The sequence below is a fragment of the Bidens hawaiensis genome, unplaced genomic scaffold (assembly GCF_021521415.1).
Source record: "Bidens hawaiensis isolate Kalapana, Puna unplaced genomic scaffold, B.hawaiensis_p1.1 tig00005181_1, whole genome shotgun sequence".
NCBI lineage: Eukaryota > Viridiplantae > Streptophyta > Magnoliopsida > Asterales > Asteraceae > Bidens > Bidens hawaiensis.
The window spans coordinates 7,722-33,568 of NW_027491333.1; the positions used below are offsets into that span (position 1 = coordinate 7,722).

Sequence of the window (25,847 nt, forward strand, 5' to 3'; positions counted from 1 at the left end):
AAGATAAACTTATCAATAGCCTCGTCCTTACTCTTAAGTAAGTAAACATAGCAATATCTTGTACTATCATCAATGAATGTGATGAAGTACTTGTTCCCACCATGAGTAGGAATTGCTTTTAGATTACACACATCGGTGTGAATCATCTCGAGGGGTTCGGTAAATCGTTCAATCTTTTTGAATGACGATCTCGTTTGTTTTGCTTCAACGTAAGTTTCACATTTATTATTTGAGTCGATATCGAATGTTGGTATGCAATTAAGTTTAATCAAATGTCGAATGGAATTAAAATTAACATGACCTAGTCTATCATGCCAAACATTAGAAGACTCAAGCATATAAGCAGAACTAGTAGCATTCTCATTCATTTTGTTAAACACGGTTACATTCAACTTGAACATACCATTAAGGGCATAGCCCTTACCAACATACACACCATTTTTGTTCAACACGACCTTATCAGACTCAATCACCATTTTGAACCCAAATTTGTTCAACTGCCACCCCGACACAAGATTCTTACGAATTTCGGGAACATACAACACATTTGACAAAGTAAGTTCCTTTCCCGAAGTCATCTTCAAAACCACATTCCCCTCACCTTTGACTTCGGTCGTAGCAGAGTTTCCCATAAACACCTTTTCTCCATTAGTCACCTCTTTGAAAGTGCTAAAGAGACTTTTGTCAAAGCACACATGACGGGTAGCCCCCGTATCGACCCACCAATCTTTGTTATTTTGCCCAACCAAGTTAACTTCTGTGACCATAATCGAGAGGTCTGTGACCACCGCAACAAGGTTCTCAACCTCACAAACCATGCTAACTTGTCGAGCATTTTCTTTCTTTGGAAGCTTGCACTCATTGGCCTTATGGCCTTGCTTTCCACAATTATAACAAGTTTCTTGAAACTTCTTTTTCTTCCCAACTCCACCCTTAGGACCAAGGTTGAAGCATTTCCCATGATTTTTCTTTCCACCATTTTTACCCTTTGAAGATTGGCCATGTTCAACAACATTGGCCTTTGTTGTTCCGGGACCGTCAATTCTTTTTAGTGCAATTTTGTTATATTCTTCAATACGAAGACGAACAACAAGATCTTCAATGGTCATCTCCTTTCGCTTATTCTTGAGATAGTTCTTGAAATCGACCCAACTTGGTGGTAGCTTTTCAATAATACAAGCAACTTGGAATGTCTCACTAAGTGACATCCCTTCCGCATGAATATCATGAAGAATAACTTGCAAATCTTGGACTTGACCCGTAACAATTTTTGAGTCTATCCTTTTAAAGTCCAAGAACTTAGCCACCACAAATTTCTTAGTACCGACATCTTCGGTTTTGTATTTGCGGTCCAACGACTCCCATAATTCTTTGGCAGTCTTGGCCTTACAATACACGTTATAAAGTGCATCAACCATGCCATTCAAGACATAGTTCCGGTACAAGAAATCCAAATGATTCCAAGCGTGAACCGCGTTTACCGACAGCGCATCCGTTGGCCCTTCATCGACTTGGGGAACGGTTTCAGTCAAGAACCTCGCGAGGTTCAAAGTGGTCAAATAAAAGAACATCTTTTGTTGCCACTGTTTAAAATTCACACCGGTGAACTTTTCCGGTTTCTCAGCATGAGACGTGACTGCAGCAGGCAGCGGAGCGACCAAACCGATTGTCGCAGCAACAAATGTAGTCACGATGGCAGAAACGACAGCACTCATGGGTTGGGATTCCATTCTGAAACGAAATACAAGAAAAATAATAAGTATTCTGTTTAAGTTTGTTGGAAATCTTGTATTATAATATCCAGAAAATTAAACGAAATTAAACGCAGCAGTAAACCGGGCTTGTGTTTAACACAATTCCCTTAAACTGATTCTCGGTCTGTTTCCAGGGTACTCCGGTTCGAAACAGAATCGGTGCTCTGCCGGACTCGGACACTTGCCTGAAACGAAATCGGAAATAATACTGTTGCAGTAGGAAGAAGATGAAGTGTGTTTTTGAGTCGGTGTGTCTAAACTGAAGAGCTGGTCTTGTTTATATAGCCATACAATCACAATAATGATAATCAATATTGTTAATGACCATTAAATAATGATAATATCAAATAATGGTCATTAGTGCAGATTATAAAAATGCAAATCATAATCATTCTTTTAATGATTATTAATTGTATTGACTAGACCAGTTTTGAATTTCAAAAACAAATTCAAAAAATTGTCTCACGCGAGCTCAGGTTTTCGGAGTTGCATTCGTGTCCGCGGGACGTGCGGGCACGCACGAGTTCGATGAATTTCTAGTCCAGAAACCCAAATTTGCACACCCCCCTGCGCGCGCGTAGAACTTGTGGTAAAACATATCACAAAGAATTCAAATTGGTGTAAGGGCTCCACCTTATAACCATTCATTAATTTGTTCCCAAACCGATGTCGGACAAACATTACCACTTCCTTCATTCACACACTTAAAACTTCCAACACCATCATTGTGGGGCATCACTTGCTGGATCACATGAGGATGGTGTTGGTAGTGGCGATGTCGATGGTCTACAAATGTATACTTGTGGGAGACATGTCATCTATCGTGCCTCGGGATAACTCTGAGAAGAAATTTATTGTAAAGATTTGGGATAGGTATGCTTTTAGTTTTAATATTTTCATTTTTATGTTACAAATATACTTACTTAGTTATTTCAATATTATAGGATTGCGAGTCATGAGATTCATATATAGGAATATCATATTAATACTAATCGAGCACTATGATGAACATTGGGCTACATTCAGAATGATGCCAAAGAATGTGATCGCTCGTATGTTTGCTCGTTTTCGGGTAATATATTAGTTAATTATTTTATATCTGCTTGGTTTGGTTTGGTTCGGTTTGACGAAAAACAGCGAAAACCGGACCGTGAACACCCCTTACTACTTGGCTTTGAGGTTTCGCCTCACATTAACCCTTTACTAGTTATGATGCTAATATTTTAAAAATTTTAGGTTCAAAAAGTTAGAGCCGAAATGGAAAAATAACAAGAAAATGAAAGGAAGTCACGAAACGAGTTGGAAGAACGAGTGCAACGAATGGAACAAATAGAAAAAGAACTTAAGGAAAATGAAGAAAAAAGTTATATTCTGGTCCATTTTTATGAAGTTCATCTTCTCAGATGAATTTCAACTGAATTTAAGACTTCTGAGATAATTTTCGAAAAAGCATGAAAAAAATCCTATTTTCAGATTTCAGTGTTAAAACACGACTAATTTGCACGAGATCAAGTTTAACTTGAGAATGAAACAAAAAGATGATTAAATTCTCATTAAAATCGGTAAACACTTTACAAAAGTACAAAGACGACCAGAGCTCTTGCTAAACATTATACAAAAGTTCAATATACATGATTTGAACATAAAAAAAAAAAAAGATGAAAACTAGTGTGGTTGCCAGATCTGAACTTGCATGTGCTTCCATGGTGGTTGACGATGGTGGCAGGAGGAGGTTGAAGATGGGGTAGTGGAGATGCGACGGTTGTAGCAGATGAGGTTGCAACTGGTGGCTGGTTGTAGTGATGTTGCGCAATGCCCGTTTGAAGGTGGTGGCCCGGTTGAAGGTGGTGTGCTTGAGAAAACCAACCAAATTTTTTGTTAACTTATGAGAAATGCAAGTAATGAAGAGACAAATAAATCATCTTGGAAGTCTAAATTCACTTAAAATTCATCTGAGGAGATGAATTTCATAAAAATACGGAATTCAAGGTTTTTTGAAAACTCGCTGCATAGTCTAAATTTGTGGAGATAGATTTCAGTCCAAAACAATCGGCCAAGATAGATTTGAGAACAAAACCAACGGGTTATGTGAAGTACTTTATTGGAAGGTGAAAACCATTGGCGGGAATTCAAATGCATTGACGGCGATGGTTTTTAGTGGACTATATTTGATTTTTTAAAAAGTTTTGAACAGGGCTGGCCTAGGGGTGTGGCCAGGTAGTCGACAGCCACAGGCCCGACACCCCGCTAGGCCTGAAAAAAATTATAAATTTTTTTATGTATTTTTATAAAAAAATGTTATGTATAATCAATGTTTCAACATAATTTCATAATCACTAGCTTGGTCTAGTGGCAAAGAGGTATGACATCTAACCAAGAGGTTATGGGTTCTAGTCTTAGTTGAGACATTTTATGTTTATTTTTATACACAAGTTTTTTACGCAACTCAAATCATAATTAAGTAGTATGGAAGCCCACTTAAAATTAAATTGGTTAAACAAAAAAAAATGTTTCTTTTATTCAAGACAAAAAAAAATTTCGTCTTGACCCAAAACATTTTTCGTTTTTACAGAGCCGGCCCTGGTTTTGAACTAATTTAGAAATCTCTCCCGTTTTAGACTATCTTACGAATTTTCCTAAGTATTCTACTAGTGGCTATTTATAAAATGACAATAAAATCAAAACCAACTGTTTTGAACTTTTCATAATTAATGGTGTTGGCATAAACAATAAATTATTTTAATCATGCATTTGTCCAGCGACTTTTACCAGAACTATGTAAAGCAACCACATTACATATATTTTAATCCCAGTAATTATCAAATACATACTCATTAATATGCAAATCGGACATGGACCCCAACATCATACGAATATGAAAAAATGGAAAGACACAAACTTAATCACGGCTCTAGTATTCACATGTTAATACGAATTACATGACCTAACGTGGATTTTCAATTATTATTATTATTATTATTATTATTATTATTATTATTTTGTATATTAGTGTATTACAACTCCAAATTTGTTAAGTTAAAAGAATTTGTTTTCATGCTAAAGGTTACGTGTCTTTTAAGTCAAATTAAGAAGCCCTTTAATAATAAAACTTTCATATCCCACCGTTACTAGAAATATAACTTTTATAGATAAAAAAAAATCCGAACAAGATATTCTTATTTTTCCTGATATTTTATCATTTAAAAGTGCACTGGAATATGCTTGGAAGTTAAATGACCGGCTTCACGTGCTGGAAAATGGATTAAATGTGATCCATTTAATAGTAGGGTCTGGTACGTTGTTTGTCAAACAATAATATTAGTTTTAGTCTATAGTTAATATGTTAAAAATAATTATAAATGTTACATTACTAAAACAGTAATTAATGTCTTTAAAAACATGATTTAGAAACATATGTATCAAAACTACTATTTCAACGTCAAAAAGAGAGATAAGGCGTTGAATACGTTACAAGAAGAGATGCCGATGAATGGCATATCGATCGGTCTGTTGTGAGATCCGAATGAGTATGATGTCGCTGAGGGGGCCGTTCTTAAATAATATGAGTGTTTGTAAATCCTAATGATATTATATTATAACTAAACAAATGCCGTTCTGAAAGAAAAACCTAAACAAATAACTTGAAATTCGCTCTCTAAAAAGTATAAAGAAAGGGACAAAATCTCAGGTTATGAGGTGGTGACCACTTGGTGGGCAACACATGATGCTGGGGACAAACTTTGGTTCCATCAAATATTAATTCCTTTGAATAAATCTATGATATGATAAGTTAAATATTTATATTATTTGGATAAGGGTTAACATTAATTAGTGAGGTGTGGCCTCTTCCCTTTTCTTCACTTCAAATCCATCTGGAGCATACGTAGGATTTTATAATAGGTAATTATATAGATAGTTAGATATAGAATTGTGTGTTTTGTATAATTTAAATTAATGTGCTGTTTGCATTTTTAAAACTCGTAACATGTATAATCGTATAAATAGAATTATATACATGGATAGTTTATATTAGAATAAAAAACGATGTTGTATGGGGATATCTTACTGTTGATGTACATTTTCAAATGATCAAACGATTTAAGAGATAAGACTCAGGCTAGTTTTGTTTGATATTGATGATAACTTATGATACATGTTAGTAATTAGTCCATTACCAAATGTCTTTTTAACTCATTACCATAAAGGTTTCTAAGCATGAAAGTCACAATAGTACAAGCTAATACACCATTCACTTGAATTCAAAGCCCCATCCAAACTCACATGCTGATTGATATTTTTTGAAAACCTACTAACTTATACTTATATATTATGAACTAGGTTATAATCCGTGTAACACACGGGTTTGATAAGGGAAACAAATGTTTTATTAATTTGATGAAAAGAAAAGTAAGAAAGCTTATAATTGCAAACGCAGCTAATAAAACCAAATAATAATAATAATAACAACAACAACTACCAATGTAAACGTGTTTCCCGTAAAGCATTGCCGGAAAATGCAAAATTAAGCACAGTCAAATTTTGTTCATAAACCAATAAAGTTTCTTATTTTAAAAGTTCAAGTCAAATTTTGTTCATAAACCAGTAAAATAATTAAATTAAGCTTACAATGATTGGTCAATCTTCCTTGTGCAATTTGTTGTGTAGAGGCGAAAATGTCATTGGTGATACCTACGTAAAAAAAGTGAATATGATAATTTTACCAAATAAATAAACATTTTGATGTAATCAATATCAATAATGAATAATAAGAATTAAAGTTTATAGAAATATATCATCATTACTATTAGATAAAGGTGACGCAATATTGGTAGATGTAGAATACATTAAAGTGTCACCATTGAAGGACATCGTCTCCATAAAAACAATTAAAATCCATAAATATTAATTAAAAATTCAGTAAATATAATAAATTCAAACCTTATTGACGTTTTTGTTTGTTTTTAAATCAGAGGATGTCATGTTCCGAATTTCATCATTGGCATTGCCCATCCGAAGACATTTAGTGGATAATCTAAAAAACAATTATTCCTTTATTATTAACCAGAGTGATGAAAGATCTATTGTAAATAAAGGTCTTTGGAACCGGTATTACCCGAATGAAGAAGACATAATCTGTTTGGGAACTGCGTTAAATTTGTTAATGAAAAGTATAAATCAAAAATAAAAAAGAAAACTAAAAAAAAAGAGAAATAAAGTAACACAATTTAATAAAAATGAATAAAATATACACACAACTTTTGCAATTGGCGTTCTCACCGAACACAATTAAAGAAAAAAAGGTAACATAACTATACGGGCCCGAAAATATATTGTGATCAAGTAAAACAAACAACATATTAGTAATTGGCATAATATGGACATATCACATATTTGGCAACATAAAGTAACACAATTCACCGAATACCGTTAAAGAAAAAATGTAACAAAAGTTACCGTGCCAGACAATATATTTTAATCAACTAAACCAAACAACATATTAGTATTTGGCATAATATGGACATATCATATAGTTGGCATAATAAAGTAACACAATTCACCGAATACCGTTAAAGAATATGCGTTATATATTTGATAATTGATAATATTAGTATAAGCATATCTAGCAAAGTGACGGCCACATGTAACAATCTTCATAGAATATTTACCGATAAATGATATCCCAATCTAACGATCTTCATATAATATTTACCGATTACTACAACAAAAATGATTTATTTGATTGAACCTGAATTAACTTGTGATGTGAAGGTGAATAGTTAGACTTTGCGACATGTGATGATATCCCAATCCGATTGTAGATGCGATTGAACCTGCAAATCAAAGTAACAAAATTGAACATTTGATGATAGTTACATGTTTAGATATTGGGTTTTAAATAACAGGTTTGATTATGTAAAAGGGATTAGAAAAGGGGTGAAATATAATATTGGGAATTTGATTTGAATGATGAATTGCAGGTTTGATTAGAATGATGAATTTGGTTTTCAATATTTGATTTCTCTTTACTGCCGCTGTAGAAATTTGAATATGATTTGAATTTGAATGATGATGATAAATATAATATTGGATTATATTAGTTTATGTTAATTAATTAAATAAATTTAAGAATTGTCATGTGGCATTTTGAAGGCATTAGGTTAATTATAAAAAAAAAGTTGTTTGAAAACCCATTGTTTTATTAGATAGGTAGATTCTTATTTGGTTTACAATCCTGATTATCAAAAATAGCTTGATTGACCAATATTTCTCCGGTATGTCTCCATACAACATAAATTTTATTCAATTACCTCTGTATTGTAGTTGGATCTTTTTACTCAAAAAATTAGTTTATATATATATACATATACATACATATATATATATAGGGGTAGGCTAAAATAAAAATAGATAGTTTTCTAGGAAGAGTAAGAATAGATCTTGGCCATTGGATTTATGATTTAGTGGTTGAGATTGTTAGTTTTCAAAATACCATATAGTTTTCTAGGATCTAGGATTTAGACTACATAGTTTCCTAACTTCAAATTTTATGCTCTTCTTACCATTCTAAGGAAACTATCTATTTTTATTTTAACCCTTTTATATATATGTATGTATGTATGTATGTAGGGCAAGTATAAGATGAAAACCTCCTCCAATAGTGAAAACCCTAAAAACTCAAGTATGTTGTTGTGGTTTTGCCATGTGTTCATTTGATATATTTAATACTTATTTAATAAGAAGGTTGTTTAGTCTTTTCGACCTCTTCAATCCTTTTTCCTGGTTATTTTTATTATATTATGTCAAGTTGTCAAATTATCACTTTCTTTTTCAATTCTTCCATTCATGTTTCATATCTTCTCTCTTTATCTTCATATTTTCATTTTCTCTTTCTAGTTTACGATAATTCATTTATGTCTTCCAAAGCTAACCAAGTGTTAGATTTTTCAAGGTTTTCTCCGTCAAAGAAACAACATCAAGTAACACCATACGTTTCTTCTGATATTCAATCTTCAAGCCTTGATCTTTCTGTGTCTGCTGATGTTGTTCCAGTTGTTGAACTTGTTAATCCAAGACTTGACCTTTCTGTGTCTGTTGATGTTGTTCCAGTTGTTCAACATGTTAATCATACATCCTAGCGTTCTCTTATCTGGATGCTTCTCATGTTTCCGATCAACTTGCATCTGAGGTTATAACTGTTTCTCCTCCGGCCACTGAAGACATAACAATAACAAATGAGATTCCTTATGTTGGTAAAGATTTTGGTTTTTGCGTGTTGTGTGATGGTGACCATCCATATCCAAGTTTGGGTGTGAAATGCTTGTTGTGGCAGTGGGCTCGACTCAGTCCAGTTCGTTATAACCAATGGGGTGATTACAGTCCTGATGTATCACCCTAATTTTATTTGTTTAGTATCATTTCCTTTTATTAGTTGGTTATGTTGTTTCTTTTACTTTAATTTTACTTTTGTATTTTTAGTTGTAATCTTGAACTCTTTTTTTTATTAATATAATCTAGATGTTTGTTGTTTTTGTTTTTATTTTACTGTATTTCCCTTTATCTTGCCATATTTTTATGGTTTGCTCCTTATATGTTGTAAGACGTAAACGTATCTCTGTTGTTGGTGAACCTAACATATGTCATTTTTATGATAACATATGTTCATTATATGTTAGCATATGTTATATTAGTATGCTCTCAACATATGTCCTTTATCACTGTTTTTTTAGTGTGGCTTTTTTTAATTACTTTTTCACCATGTATTATGAAATTGAGAGTAACGTTATCAGCTTATGAGCTAAACCCATATTACTGTGAATTTGTTTGTTGTTATCAATTTGTTTTTTAGGTTTATTTTTTTTCTATTTTTTATAATATCAGTTGTATGTTTGTTGTCTTTTTATAAAATCCGTTCTCATCCACTAGTTAACTAATAGTGTGATGGAAAACCTTTTTAACCTCAGCCCCAACCCATATTTTTAAGAAGTTGATTTTACAAACTAGTTTGTTTAGGTAGGTGGTATAGGTGACTCATATAACTAGTTTTAATTTACTTTTTGGTTGAACCTCTTGAAACTAAACCATGAGACTCATCTAACTACTTAATTTCTTTTAACTAGGTTTACTAGTGGTTGTACTTGTTTCACTTATCTAACTAGTTTAATTCATTATGTGGTCCCCTATGTTGTGCAACCATTTTGAACCCCATATATTTTAAATTATTTTATTGGTTTTGGAAGATCTTTTTTTGTTATTGTCTTTTCATATGTTATAGAATGTCTTGTCATACTTCTCTCCTATAATTGTTTTACTCCTTATTCTATAAACACAATTTAACACTCACCATTAACTCTTATCCACCCTCCTTCACCCACTTTACGTTTATCATGAATGAATTTTCATGCCTGCTATAGTAATTCTCGTGATGATATCACATTAGTTACTCCCACCAGACAAGTTTTTAGTATTCCTTTTGATGAGTCTACTTCAATTACTTTTCTGAACAACTTAATTAATTGTAACGATTCCGGCAAATTCAGGTATACCCTAGCCGGTATATACTATTTATGTGTTATTTAATATGGAATATATGAATTATAATGAATTTATACGAGTATGAATGATTCACAGTACGAATTATACTCGATCATACGGTTAATCGTATTGGAATTACGATTAACCGATGAACGGTTATTGAAACCCGAACGAACGAATCGGGGATTACGTTATAGACGAAATATATGATGTTTAGTAAAGTTTACGAAGCATTAAAGCTTCGGGATAGGTGAATTATAGCACGGAAAAAGAATTTCGATTTAATGGTACATCGGTACGTTAAACGAAACCTTTAATACCAAACCAAGCAAGAGATGATCAATCAAACCGAAAAAGATGTGCAGTTATTAATAATATGATGTTTTAAGTCAATAAATGTCATGGTTTAAGTTTTTAAAGTTTTTAAATCGGTTTTATATAAATTTCATTTTTAAGCCGAAATACGACCGTTTTAGCCTCGTTTTAAGCCGAATTAAGCATTTAACCGAAAAACGAACTGAACCAGATTATCCACAACATTATCCAGATTGCGTAATCTGAATGTGTGGCCAAGAATGGGGGAGTGGGCCCCACCCCACCCCCTTTATACAAACCGATCGGACCAAGGGGATTACCCCTTGGCCTTCATTTCTTTTTTTAAACATACAAACACAAACTCCATCACTTTCTCTCAATTTCTCATCCAAAAACCCAAGTTTTTAAGCAAGAAAACGAGGTAAAGACCGAGTTATATGCGTGTTCATCTTCCTTTCTCGAGTTATTTACAAGAAAATGAGGTTTCAAGTGAAAAATGGGTGAAAACCCGAGATGAAACCGATTCTTGCATGATCAAGTGATGTATACAAGTTATACAAGGGATCTTGGTCCAAGAAAGGAGTTAAAAGAATTTTTACGGTTAAAATCTTTGTTTCTTTATCATAACCGAAACCATGAAAGAAATGGCTTGATTGTGGGTGTAACTTGCTTGGTGTGGTGTTATTGTGCTTGTAGGTGTTATATCTAGTTGCTAGCAAAGGCTAGAAAGCAAGATCTTTGCGATCTAAAGCTAGAAACACAAGGTAGTTCGGTTTTTCGTATGATTTATATGATTTGGACAGATTGTGATAGACTTAGAGTTGGGTCATGAAATTTCACAGAGAGGATCTACACATGAAAATATGAGATCTGTGAAAATTTGGTAATTTTTGGACAAAGGATGAATATTTGGTGAATTTAATGCTCGGTTTTGGCTAAAAATGATGAAAAATAGTTAAACATCATGAAAAATTCTGGAAAATTCCAAATAAGCTTTTTATAACATATAAAAGTCACACACAAAATTTCAGATCCGTTGGAGAAGTCTAAGTAGACTTTTCGGTAAAACGAGTTCTAGGGTTTTCTAGCTCGGTTTTGGTGAAAATGGCATGAAAAATGAGATTTTGGTTCTGGAAAAATTACAGGGAACTATGTGGATGGCAGGGGTCATCTTAGAAAAATTTGGGATTTTTCTAAGGTCGTTTGGTATTTTCGACATATTTGGTGTTTAAATGATGTTTAAAAATAGATAAATAAATGTTAAATATAAAAATTAATTCTGGAAATATTTTTATAAAATTCCTTACTGTCAAAAAGTGATTTGTATAAAATTTCAAGATCCGAGACTAAACGGATAATTATTTGTGCTAAAAAGAACATAAAAACAAACTTTTGAAGCTTAAAACGCGTAAACCGGCAAAGTTCGCCTAAGCGAGCTGACTGGTGTATAAAAACCCTAAAAATGGACTATTTTCATGAAACTAAGTTAATCAAGTAAAAATAAATCATCCGAAAATAATTCGGATGATTTGGGTAATTTTACCCGATTTAGCAGTTTCCGGTGTATTAAAGACGGAAACAGACCCCGCGGCCAAACGGGGTGTCTAAACCGAGCTCTAATTTCACCACTTTAATTAAAATATCAGTAACAACTATTTTCGGGTCGTGCGTGACCAAACTCATTTTTGAAAACATAAAAACGGATAACCGTGCTAGGCACGCAAAACGGGAAAACAAACTAATGGTAGTTTTGACTAAAGAACTCTAAATGATATCACAATCTAAGTCCTGAGAAGTGTTTCGGGGTTAACATTTTCCCCGGATCGTGTACGGTACTGGGTTAACAGTGTCCCCAGACGTACCGGTTAACACGAATTTAAGTTATATTAATAGAAATTGTATAGTAACGACTTAGGGATCGTATTACAAATCCGGACCGGTAGCCGTGCACAGTGTTACATATTTGCTCACGAAAAGGTGAGTTTCACGAGCCCCTTTTTACTGAACTGTTTTAAATATTTTCCCGGGGCGGAAAGCATGTTTCTATCAAAATGTTTAAGTACATGCTGATCGCATGGAAATGAATGTATTTATATAATGTTTATTGTACGGGATTTGTACGGTAATGTATTAAGATGGTAATTGTCTGAGTTGCTAACAGTGTAAGGCCCGAAACAGTGTTCTGGGTTAACAGTGTCCCCAGAGGTTATTAAATGGGTTTCTGGGTTAACAGTGTCCCCAGAGAGTATTAAATGTGTTTCTGGGTTAACAGTGTCCCAGAGGTTATTAAATGTGTTTCTGGGTTAACAGTGTCCCCAGAGGTTATTGGATGTGTCTCTGGGTTAACAGAGGTTTCACTTGTAGGCTCAGCATAATTTCATCGCTAATATATGATTACTATAATGATTTGTCATGGTTTATTTAAATTAGTGAAACTCACCAACTATTCGTAGTTGACCCGTTTTCTTTACATGCTTTCTAGGTACTCCCAAACTGGAATAATTGATACGTGCTTGATGATGCGTGCTTTTGTGGAGGCTTAGTGATCTTTATTTTGTGTTGAATATGTTAACGTATTATCGGTAAAACTTATGTGTTAACGCCTAGATGATAACGAAACTCGGAACAATGTATTGCGATGTAAATTAATGTAGTGGTGTTTTCTTTATAAGCAATGCTGTTGATATCAGATGCGTCTGTTGCATCCCGTTTACGTTTCCGCTGCGCTTACGGGGTGTTACATTAATCCCACCAGACAAGGTAGTATTCATTAACTCATATCCATGTTATGTCGATTTTTCATTATTTATAAATACTCCATTTGTTTATAAATGGTTTTGTTTTAATTCTTTAACAAGTTAAAGTCCTTTTTTTAATGTATTTCCTCATGTTACTTTTAAATTATATTTGTCTACTATATTTAAATGCTTTTATTTACTTTTTATAGAGAATGTATTTACCAACGAAACATCCTTAGGCCAACCATGTATCGTATCACCTATTGCCATAGAACCAACAATTATTCAAGAGGAGGATGCATATTATGTTTATTATTCTCCTAATGGAACGAAGTTTGGCGTCCAAAGATTGATAATAATTTGAAACCTATTGTTGGGTTCATATTTGATGGTTTGTACTTAGTTATACGTTTATTGGGTTTCGTATTGGGCTATGAATGTAAACCAAGATCCTTATGGATCTCGGTGGGCTTTGGACTTTGTTGGGCTTGTGTATTGAGTACCCTATATATAGAATGCATTGTATATGGTTCTAGGTTGCTAGTTCAGTTTAGGTTGGGCTAGTTCAGTGTTTGGTGAGCGAAAACGTAAATCATAGCCACCATCTAGAGAGCAATACAGATTGTGTAATCTCATGTACCGAACGGTTTAATAATATAATCGTGTGCATTTGGAGTATTACATCGTGTTCATCTTGTTCTTCATTTATATTGTTCTTGAATCACCACGGTGTTAGGATTCCGCACTAACATCGTGTTCGGGTTGATATCATAGTTGTAGTGATCCAGATTTGGGACTTACACCTATAGTAGGCACTGTTTTTAATTCCTGGGAAGATGTTGTTACCATGTATTATAAGTATGCTGAAGAATCTGGTTTTTCGGTCCGGAAAGGTCAAACTAAGAAATGGAAAGGTGTCGTTACACACAAGTATTTGAGGTGTAACAAGTGCGGTACCCCCCAAAGTAAACGTTCATTTGATTCCATGTCTGAACCCTCAATGTATGTTCGGAAAAAGACATTAACTGATTGCAAGGTTCACCTAGGTGTTTCATTTTGTCGTGACACATCTAAGTTTATTGTGTTAAAGTTTGTAGAAGAGCACAATCATTCTCTGGTTGAAACTTTTAACCGTGACTTGACTAAGATATCTAGAAAGCTTTCATTTTCAACCAAAAAATTTATCCACCAAATGAGTTTAAATAGAATTGGTCCTACTGTTGCTCATCATTTACTTGTCTCAATAAAAGGCGGTCATCATAACGTTAGAGGTACTCCTATTGATTTCAAGAACTTTTACAATGGAATGAGGATTTTCATAGGTAATAGAGATTCCCAGTTAGCTATTGACCCGATGAAAGATCGTTATGAGGGTTGTCCAGAATTCTTTTTTGATTTTACAGTTGAAAATGGCAAGTTAAGGTCTATCTTTTGGGCCGATGAGATATCCAAGTTAAATGACAAAGCTTTTGGTCATTTTTTGACTTTTGATGCCACGTATCAGACTAATAGGTCAGTTATATGATTCCACGTTATGTTTTTTTATTTATCATATGTATGCTGTACCCTAGTTATATTATAACATATTTTTATATTGTTCATTTTAATATTTTACTTTTTCAGGTACACAATGATATTTGTTCCTTTTACTGGTGTAGATCATCACAAAAAATGTGTTACTTTTGGAGTTGCCTTGATCAGTAGTGAGACTATCGACTCTTACAAATGGTTGCTTCAATCATTCCTTAATTGTCATGGTGAACAACCCAATTTAGTTTTAAGTGATCAGGATCCTTCTATGCGGCAAGCAATAGTTCAAGTATTTTCTGAGTCACGTCATAGGCTTTGTATGTGGCACATAATGAAGAAATTGTTGGCCAAGGTTGTGATCTTAACTTTGAGTAATTTTATATATTTTGATATATGTGTTATGCTTTTAGATATATGTTTTTTTCTTTTAAATTAGGTATCTGGTGATGCTATTGAAAATACTAACATTCGTTCGAGGATTCATCGTTTGGTTTGGAATTTGTTTATCACCCCTGAAACATTTGAGTCCAGATGGCATTATCTTATTGAGAAGTTTGGTTTACAAGACAACGAGTGGTTGAATGATATGTTTGATATCCGAGATCATTAGGTTCCTGCTTATTTTTGTGATATCTCATTTTGTCGTTTAATGAAGACTACATCTCGTTGTGAAAGCTCTAACACAACATTTAAAGTCAACTCAACTAGCGCTAATACGCTTGTGCAATTCATGTTGTGTATGGAGTCTAGACTTGACAGTCAACGTTATTCTCAAAGAAGTTTTTAGTACAAGACTTAATCTGCTTCATTTAAAAGTTCTACTGGTGAAGAAATAGAAAAACATGCGTTTGAGTTGTACACTCAAACAGTTTTAATGAAGTTAGAAAGGAGATAATGAAAGGAAAGTATTGTTGTTACGTCACAAATACTGAATCCATTGATGCTCATGTTTTATATTCTGTGACACACTTGGACAAAAGGAAGGATATAACCAACGTCTTTCTGGTAAGTTAAGTAGCATGTTTTAACACGTTAACATATGTTATATTGTTAGAGTATGTTATAAGTTAAATACAACACATATGTTATAAGTTAATTCTATGTTAACATATGATATAATCATACATTTTGTTTTTAACCTACAAGTTAACTTTGATCATGCTGACAACTCTGCGTCTTGTTCTTGCATGGGATTCACTCGTATTGGGTTTTTATGCCGCCATGTTTTTTGTGTTTATAGAATTAAAAAGTTGACAAGATCCCTTTGAAGTAGTAAGTCATAGGTAGAAACGGGATATTCTACCTAGAAGTGTTTTCTCACTTTCAAATCGTTATATGTGGATTCAAACCCTCAAAGTGTTTTACGCTTTGAGATTTTGGAAATGGTTAGTCAATGTGTTGACATGTTGAGGGTTGATTCTGAAGGTTTTAACTCTTTTGCTATCAAGATTAAAGAATTAAAATCTGTGTTCTTTCAAAAACGTTTTAAAAATGCAGATGCTGTAGATGACAATGAAACTGTCTTTGAAGAAATTATTGGCAATGAGAATGAAGGTGATGATTTTATTGAGAATCCAGTTGTTCGAACTAAAGGATGTGGCAAGGTTCGTCGAGTGGTGGGTAAGACGGAGAAAATGTCGAGAAGGCAAGTAAAGTCGCTAGGTTATGTCCTACTTGCGGTGGATATGTTTATCATGATTCTCGTAATTGCCCTTTAAATCCCAAGAAGAAGAAGAAAAAGTCTTTGGCCTACCCCGAAACAAGTGATAATGTTTTGATAGTTTCTGGAAGCCATTTTGGATGCAACAAGAATTGTGGACTTAATAAATAAATTTCATAGGAAGGCATGTTAGTTTTCTGATTCGTATTTTGTTATTTTTTAAGCATGCTCTTTTTTAGTTCCCTATTATCATGTATGACATTACAAGTACTCTAATGGTACTGTTATTTTGTGTTTTTTATTTGTTTCAACTTACTTTTTTGTTACATTTTTTTTGTTAATAAAATCAGTGTATTATCACATTGGACTTAACAACCATATTTATAACACATCACATCTTCATCTAACCTTCTTTACTTTTTCATTATATAAAGATGATACTAGGATCCTTATTTTCTACAAGTTCATTTTTTTCAATTTTTATCATGTCTACACCTCGTCGTAGATTAGTTCATCTTTCAAAGATTAAAATTGAGTGGCGGGCGGGCCGACCTTGGCCGTCTACCAACTCGGGATGCTTTGACAAAAAGGAATATCCCTGTTAGTTCGATTCTGTGCCTGATTTGTGGCGATTTAGAGGAGTCAGTAGAACACATTTTTATTTCATGCGGTTTTGCTCAATCATTGTAGAGCCTAATCTCATTTTGGTGTAAAGTCCCCACTATTTTGTTGTTTAGTTTTCGGGATTTGTTGGAGCTTCACAAGTTCTTGGAATTTTCTAAGACAAAGCTACTGTTTTTCAAGCGTTTGTCTGATAGCGATGTGGTGCTTGTGGAAGAAAAGGAATGCCCTTGTCCACGGCGGAGTTCCCATATATCTATCGGGCTTGATGAAGGAAATAAAAGTGTTGGGTTTCTTTGGGTCAAAATAGGGGTAAGATAAGGAGTCTTACTGGGGAGAATTGGTGTCGGTTTAAAGTGTAAAGTTGGGTGATTTTGTTATGGGTGCTCTTTCTTGTTTGGTATTTTGGTGTTGTATTTTTTCTAGCTACTTGCTAGTTCTAATATATTAATCTTTGTTGGTCGTTAAAAAAAGTTCCGTCATCTCCAATTCTCAAGCGTTGATTCTTTTTTATATATTTATTTATTATTTATAATTAAACACTTTTAGTATACAATTGAGATGTTTATAATGTGTGTGAAATGAGAGGCGATGAGGTGTTCTTAAGTAGAGAGAGGCACAAGTATATTTTTTTACAATGTTTATAGTGACTATGATAGATGTAGTTAGTTAATAATTATCTGATGCCTGCCTATATTAATTTTAACTATTTAGATAGCAAGTCCAAAACTTAATAACAACATTGATATACAAAACAAGAAAACAAAGATCACATTAAACTATCATTTTTTACAAAACATTGAAACCAAGTAATGTTCATAGTAAACCCACTATGGATACAGCACAATAGCCTTCAACAATACACATTGTTGTAATTTGAAATCCATATGTACAAATTGTGGTATTCATTCACCAACTCAAACCATAACTTCAAGTGTTTGTAGCAACCACAGCTGAAACCATGGTATCCATACCACACAGATTGTAACCACTGCAAATTTTGTAATATCCATCTTCCCCCCAATTTGATCCCCATGAATTCTTTATAATCCAATACGGCTTCTCCTTGAACCGGCTAGGTGCATAACCAGCCGAACCGTATCCAACAAGAAGAACACCATGATCCAACCGCTTCTTTGAGCAAATATACGGGCATGAAACTTTACCGACATATGTTTGCATCCAAGCCGCATTGATTCCAACTGCAACAAATAAACAACCAAAGATTTTAAACTAAAACTATAAAATTGAGAAAACCCAAAATCGTTAGGTTTTGGGTTTTCTCAATTTTTTACCATTTAGGCTTGAAATTTTTCGGACGAAAAATAAATACTGGCCAAAAATCATTATGGCTTAAATCCTTTTGTTGATTAATGAATAACTGATTATTACACATTGAAACCAAGATATTTGCACACACTGTTTTATTAAAACTTTATAAATTACTTAACAAGTTAACATTCAAAATAAAAAATGAAAATCCATAAATTCGGTTTTTTTTTTCGGTTTTAATTATATGCAAAACCAAAACCAAACAAAAAGTTAAGTTTTAAAGAAAAAATAAAACCGGACCGTCTGTTTTTTGTTTGGGTTCAGTTATTTCAGTTCTGTTTCTTCTGTTTTAATTAAATGCAAAACCGAAAATCCGCTTTTTACTAAAACATAAAACTGAACTGTCGGTTTTTGTTTGGGATCAGTTATTTCGGTTCGGTTTTTTCAGTTATGTCAGTTTTTTGGTTAAACATCGGTTTTTTCGGATTTAAACGAAGGTAGTACAATACTTACTAGCAAGAGGGCCATGTTTAACCAAATTGGCAGCGATCTGGTCTTCATCAGTGCCAATAACACTAAAATTGGCGACAGAAGCCGCAATTTTGCTCTTATCAAAGTGGCACGTGCCATCTTTTCCAGTATATGGGTAATCTGATTCTTTCTGAACTCCACCAGCCTTGAGTATGTACTCAAATGCATTGTTCATCAAACCACCATTGCAGCCTGAGTCACATGAATTTTTTTCAGCTGGATCACACTGCAAAAAGCTCATAAACAAACAGATTAACAAAGCAAAGTGTGCTAGATCTTTTCAAACAGATGAATATACAAACCTCATGATCACAATCCACAAGTTGTTGTTCACTGAGACTGACTAATTCGCTGGTTTGGAGGAAGTGAGATCCTTCTAAAGCTCCAGTGGTACTGAATGACCAACATGATCCGCACGAACCCTAAATAATATCCAACATGTTCAGAAATCACAATATTATATCACATAGATTAAATGATTCTCTTAAAATACTATTTTGATCAATTAAAAATGTTTCTATGAAACCTGTGACCAATCAAATTGACTGAGAACGCAAATAGTCAATGGTCTAAAAAGTCAACCGCGGTTTCAGTTTCGATTCAGGGTTTCGGTATAAAAATCAGATTCAGGAACACAATATCAGAGCAGATTAGATTAGATAATTTTATAACACGCTATAAATACTACTGATAAATTTAAAAGATTTCATAGTTTTCTATAAATACCTATGCAGCCAATGCGGAAAAATATTGGATATTAGTCAAGGACCATATCGGTTATCGCGGCGGATATTGGTAATTTAAATATCATGAAGAATTTATACATATAGCAATTTGACACTAACAATTCAATACACTATCCTACCATTAACAAATTAACCTTTTGCAAGTTGCAAAACACTAACAATTGTAGCAAGTAGGAACTTAGTAGGACTTAAAACACCGATATTGAAAATACATCGGTATCCATATTTCAGATGGGGACCGATAACCGATACCAATTACATATATATAATTGATAATTCTGTATCAAAATCAGAATCAAATAAAATTAGATGATTTCATAATTCTCTATAATTATAATTAGTGACCAATGGCCGGAAAAATACTAATGAACCGATAACTCTTGAATTAACCGTAAAAGTAAAAAGGTCAACTCTCCAAATAGAGAATTACACATGATATACCTGATCTTTAACAGCAGTAACAGCGCCATGATCGCGCCAATCGAAGTCTTCAGGAAGGTCGTTCGTCGGCAGAATCGGCGCTTTATTCGCATCTTCCGGAAACTTAACCGGATTCTTCAACCCGAGGAAAGTCTTCCGGAACTCCGACGGCGTCAAATCGGAGAATTTAGTGACACCGTGTTCGGCAGTGGGGTCCAACAGCTGGTGACGCTTAGCGCGGCGTAGGTTAGCCTTGAAGACAGATAGCCGGTAATCGTGCTCCTCTGGAGTGGCATACGCCTTGCCGAACTTGGTTTTGAAGAGGGTGAAGTGGTGGTCGGTGGAGGTCAGTTCATGCTCATCTTGGATGACTTGCCGGATTAATAGGTCGGAGGCGAAGTCATCGGCGGCGATGGTGAGGATGGAGAATAGGATCAGGAATATGGAGAGTTGGTTCATGATGGGGTGGTGTGGTGGAGGATTGTTCAGGTTATTATGGTTTTTGGAAGATGAAATGACCCATTGAGATCATCACACGTGTTGCTGGATCACCATATTTTCCCTAAATAAAGGTCAAACCCAAACCTCTAAATTATCAACTGCGGAATAGGTACCGAATTAAATTAGAGTCTGCTTGGTATGAAGTGGAGGAATAGAATGGACAATGAAATGAAATGGATCATTATCATTTTATTGTCTTGTTTGGTTTTTATATGGGAATGAAATGATTCATTAATTTATTAATATCAATAATAATAATACAAATATTAATAATAACTAGTTTTTGGACCTATGCATTGTGATGATATTACCAAACCAAATAAAAATAATCGTAAAAATATGAATCACGTATGCATGTTATGAAATGTTTTTAATTCACCAAATTTAAATCAATAATAATAATAATGTTCATAATATAATAATAATATTACATTGTATTATACCAATTAATAATATTAAAGAAACAACGGTAATAATAATATTATTATTATTGTTGTTGGCTCTTTCATTTTTTGAAGGAATGGAAAAAAACACCTTTTACTAAGTAATGAAAATGCTTAAAAAGGAAAGAATTTCATTCCTTAAGAATGATCAATTCCATTACTTCATGACAACCAAACATGCCTAATTTCATTCTCATGAAATGATCTATTCCATTCCACCTTCCATTTCTTCATATCAAACACTACCTTAGGGTCTGCATTCTCATCCCATTCCCTATCCATATCTCTATAATTACACTAAAAAACACTATATTTCTCTCTCCTGTTCAATTAAATAATATTTTTTATATCTTTATCCTTACAGTTTTCTCTCAACTCTACTCACAACCAATCCAACAAATATTAAAAAATAAATAGGGGCAAACAATGTTTCCCAAATGTTCCCCAAATTTACAAAAAATCACTACATTTTTCTCTCCACCCTATAATTTACACTCACAACTACTCAAAACCTCACCCTATAATTTACATACTCTCATCACATAAATTTAAGGGATGGGATGTGAATGCTCTTACTATAGAGACGGCACATATTAAAAACACCCGTCTAATCCGCCACATATTGGGCAATTCGTCACATGTTGGTTGGGTGTTTTAAAAAAATGTGTTTTTTTTTTGTCTTTTCGTTTATTTTATTGTTTTTTTTTGTCTTTTCGTTTATCATATTGTTTTTTTTTTGTCTTTTTGTTGTCTTTTCTTTTCTTTTATTTCTTTTCTTTTGTTTGTTTATGATTTTGTATTAGTAATTTAAAAAAAAAATACTTTTAAATATTTTTCATTTTAAACCAAGTTTCGGGTAAAAACCAAGTAAACGTCAAACTTCTCGTTTTAACGAGCTAGTCACTGTTCAAATCAATAAAAATATTTCCTAACATTTTTAATTTATGTTTCATTTTATATTATTTAAATTTTAAGTTTGTGATGTGTTGGAACCAAACTTGGTTTAATACCAAGATCGAGTGGATTTACATCCGCTTAAACCCGAGTTTGGGACTTTCATTAATAAAAATTCTCAAACTTGTTTAAGCTACTGGTTTTATTGAGGTAATTCATATATTTAAATAGTATTGTTTGACGAGTTTAAATAATACGAGGATATAAAATGAATTAAACAAAATTAAATACTCATAAATACAAGTTTTTATTAATAAGAAATTTTTGAATTACATTCTCGAGTCGTGTAAACATAAACGAATACAAATACAAAAATCCGAGATGTCACGACGGTAGAACGACGACGACGACGATGATGTTGGGGATAAGCCCACCACACGCAGATGAGACGACGGTGCGGGTGGTGCAGCAGTTTAGATTTGTTTTTATGTTTTTTTTCTTTTTTTCGAACTCGTTGTTATGTATTTAATATTATTATATAAATTTTGTTTTGTTTATGTTGTTTGATTTCAATTTTAAAATTGTTGTTTCGTTGTAATTTCGATAGATTGAAAACAAAAAAATTATTGAAAATAAAAATTGGTTACATCCCACTAAGGCTATATGTAGTGGAGGGGCTACAAATTAGGCGAATTGCGACACGTGGCGCCAACCCAACAAATAGTAAGAATTTGTTTTTGAGGTGTAATGGTGTTGTAGCCCCTCCAGTGCCGTGTCTGTAACATCACGAAAATATCAGGCCAAAAATGTCAATTTCCAAAGTCAAGAGACCAGAATTGCCAAAATCCAAACTTCAGGGACTAAAATGAAAATTCTGAATTTCCTGACCCATCGCGCTACGCGATGGATCAGAGGAGCACCCCATCGCGTACCGCGATGGGGTATCTGACACACAGTGACACGTGTGCCACGTGGGACACGGTGGCAACGTCTGCCGCCACGTGTCACCACGTGGCAACACGTTCGCCACGTGTCGCCACGTGTCGACACGTGGCAGGTCTAGGGTGTGACTGGCCAAGCCTACGTCGGGTACCGCGACGGGCCAGCTAGGGGACCCATCGCGTACCGCGATGGGACCCAATTTAAGCCCTATAAATAGCAGCCTCGTGTCTTCACCATTTCACATCCAAAAATCACATACTACTCTCTCTAACTTCTCTTACTACCTCGTAAAACGTGCCATTAATCCACCTCGAAAACCGTGCCCCGTCACCTCTTTTTTCGTGTCCATTATCCCGATATAAGTACCACTCCCCGAAGACGTTCCAAACAAGAAGAAGGTGTTGCCCCGACATCCCGACGATTACCTCGAAGTACGTGCTATGAAGGATTGATGTCTCGATAAGCGTGCCAAGGAGAATGTGTTGATTAGGAAAGATTGATAAGGAAGATAGAGTCGAAGTGCTGCCCAAGTGTGAAGGGTATTTCTAAGCCAAACAAGGTAGGCATAATACCCGACCAAAATAATAATAAAATATTATAAGGGCTTAATACCCTAAGTCGATATTATTCTCGATAAACAAAGAAAGAAATAACAAAGAAAATAAAGAAAGATAAATAAAATATATATATGAGTATATATATGTATATAAATATTATTTGTTATGAAATATATTATTTAAGTGTAATGAGTATACTTAAATAATAAAGAAAGAAAAAGTACGTTTCTTAATGAAGAATAAACGTCGGGTTTTATAAATAAACTAAAAGTTTATTGATATTACTTTTCAACTAAAGGTTTTAAAGTAAAAAGAGATTATGAACTAAAGGTTCATCGAGATAAATAAGACTAAAGGTTGTTGGTACATGTGTGTCAGTAGTTCATAGTCTAGCATTTGTAATCGAGTCTGTAATGTAATTATGTTTATGATTATGTTTATGTTTTTGTATGTGCGAAGTTGTCAACAAGTTCGCTTAGGCGAACTTGTCAAACAAGCGAAGTTGTCAACAAGTTCGCACAGGCGAACTTGTTGAACAAGCGAGGTTAAGGACAACTTCGCCTGAGGCGAAGTTGTCGTGCTTATATAAACTGTTCGCTGTAACAGTTTGGGTGTTGATCAGTTGAGCGTTTTGAGAGCTAGTTCAGTGAGTAACGTGTTTTAGAGTCTGTAATAGTGACCTCGAGTCACGGGTTCGGTTATCAATATAACGTGTTCGTTCATTGCTCGTGTGTTTGATTTATAAGTATTCTGCACTCGTATCTAACTAGGCAGGGATTCCGCACCTGCGCAGATAGCGACATCCCGTGTACGATTCGTCCAGGAGCCTACAATTGGTATCAGAGCCATCGGCTCGATTGTGAGGTTCGGGATTTCACGCGGGTGTAGAAAACGTCTCGTTTGACCTATTCGCGGGACGTGTTTTTATTGGGATTGTGTTATACTCGTGTTTGACAGTCATTTTCAAGCCATTACATCGATCGGAAACTGCTGGATTGACGAAATCAGATCTGAACAGTTTCCTTGTTCATCGGGCGAAGTTACCGTTCTTCAGGCGAAGTTGCCGTCACTGGAAGTAGGGTTTCGGCGAAGATATAAGGATTAAGCGAAGTTAACCACAACTTCGCCTACCTCATAAGTTCGCCAAAGCGAAGTTATCCTCAACTTCGCTTACCTCCCAAGTTCGCTTACCTCCTAAGTTCGCTCATTCTAAGCGAAGTTATTCTTAACTTCGCCCAGTCAAGCGAATTTAAGGCCCAGCGAAGTTACACTTTCCAGCGAAGTTAACTTTCAAGCGAAGTTATTCTTAACTTCGCCTACTGTGCTGTTTGGAAGATTTTTTTAAATTTTCGGATTTTCGTGTTTTCGCAAAGATGTCGTCAATTAACATCTCCGATTTAGTCAAGATGGAAGTAGAAGCGGGGTCAGCCACTAAGGCCCCGAGGTTGATGAAAGGAACTGACTTCGTGGCATGGAAGGACAGATTCATCCAATACATTAAATATCAGGATGCAAAAATGTGGGTGTGCATCCAGGATGGATATATCCCTCCAACTATGCAATACGAAGGTCGTGATGTGGTTAAGAAGTACAGCAAAATGGAGGATGAAGAAAAGAAAATGTATGAGGCCGAGAGCAAGGCCCATGCAGCTATAACTATGGCACTTCCTCAAGAGGTTCTCCACACTTTCAGAAAGTACACTTCTGCGAGAGAGCTTTGGGATGCTCTTGAAAATAGATTCGAGGGGAACGTGGGTATCCGTGCATCAAAGATCAAACTTTTAAAGACCCAGTTCTCCGTCTTCAAATATTTGAAGAACGAATCACTGGATGATATTATCACCAGATACTATCATCTAATGACAGAGCTTAACAATTATTCGATTGCTTACCGAGAAGAAGAGATCGTTGAAAAGCTTCTCGATGCTCTCCCACCGAAGTGGGAAATGTACACCGTTCTTATGAGGGAAGACAGAGACTTTCCTAATTATGATCTGGAAACGGCAGTAAACAAGCTCAGAACTTATGAGCTTAATATGGTTCGAAAAGAAACACCAACAGATCAGATACAAGACCCTGGTATGTATGGTGCAAAGGTTAACTCAGGCTCAAGTTCGAGGCCTGAATCTGCTGCTTTTTACTCAAAAGGGGAGTCAGGTCCTGACTCTTCTCATGAAGGAAACGTTTCTATGAACTTGAACGGTGATGTCTGTTTCATTGCTGGAGGATCAAGTACTTCAAAGCCTCAAGCATCCACAAGTGGTTTCTCTGCCAATGCCTCAAGCAATAATTATTCCAAGATGCCTATGAGTGTAAAATCTGCTGAAGAGCAGTTTGCAGTCTATGCATCATTTATTGCTTCCTACGAAAACTACATCCAGGGGAAGATTG

At 34.5% G+C, this 25,847-nt stretch overlaps 3 protein-coding genes across 3 annotated transcripts; 1 reads left to right on the forward strand and 2 right to left on the reverse strand.

Annotated features, from left to right (window-relative positions):
* Positions 1-601: 601 nt before the first annotated feature.
* Positions 602-1,730, reverse strand: LOC143629304 (uncharacterized; the record flags this gene model as incomplete). The annotated part of the gene is made up of 2 exons (XM_077098612.1): positions 1,089-1,730; positions 602-986 (listed from the first exon to the last, which is right to left on the reverse strand). Coding segments are annotated over exons 1-2 (1,027 nt in total), but the record flags the coding sequence as incomplete, so codon positions are not given.
* A 12,594-nt stretch (positions 1,731-14,324) lies between these two features.
* LOC143629305 (protein FAR1-RELATED SEQUENCE 5-like) lies at positions 14,325-15,479 on the forward strand. The gene is made up of 3 exons (XM_077098613.1): positions 14,325-14,851; positions 14,963-15,158; positions 15,306-15,479. Exons 1-3 carry the CDS (start codon positions 14,325-14,327, stop codon positions 15,477-15,479), a joined length of 897 nt encoding a protein of 298 aa, XP_076954728.1.
* A 2,419-nt stretch (positions 15,480-17,898) lies between these two features.
* On the reverse strand, positions 17,899-20,591 carry LOC143629325 (cysteine protease RD19A-like). Its single transcript, XM_077098629.1, has 4 exons — positions 20,141-20,591; positions 19,256-19,375; positions 18,936-19,179; positions 17,899-18,352 (listed from the first exon to the last, which is right to left on the reverse strand). Exons 1-4 carry the CDS (start codon positions 20,576-20,578, stop codon positions 18,081-18,083), a joined length of 1,074 nt encoding a protein of 357 aa, XP_076954744.1. The 5' UTR covers positions 20,579-20,591; the 3' UTR covers positions 17,899-18,080.
* Between the last annotated feature and the right edge of the window lie 5,256 nt (positions 20,592-25,847).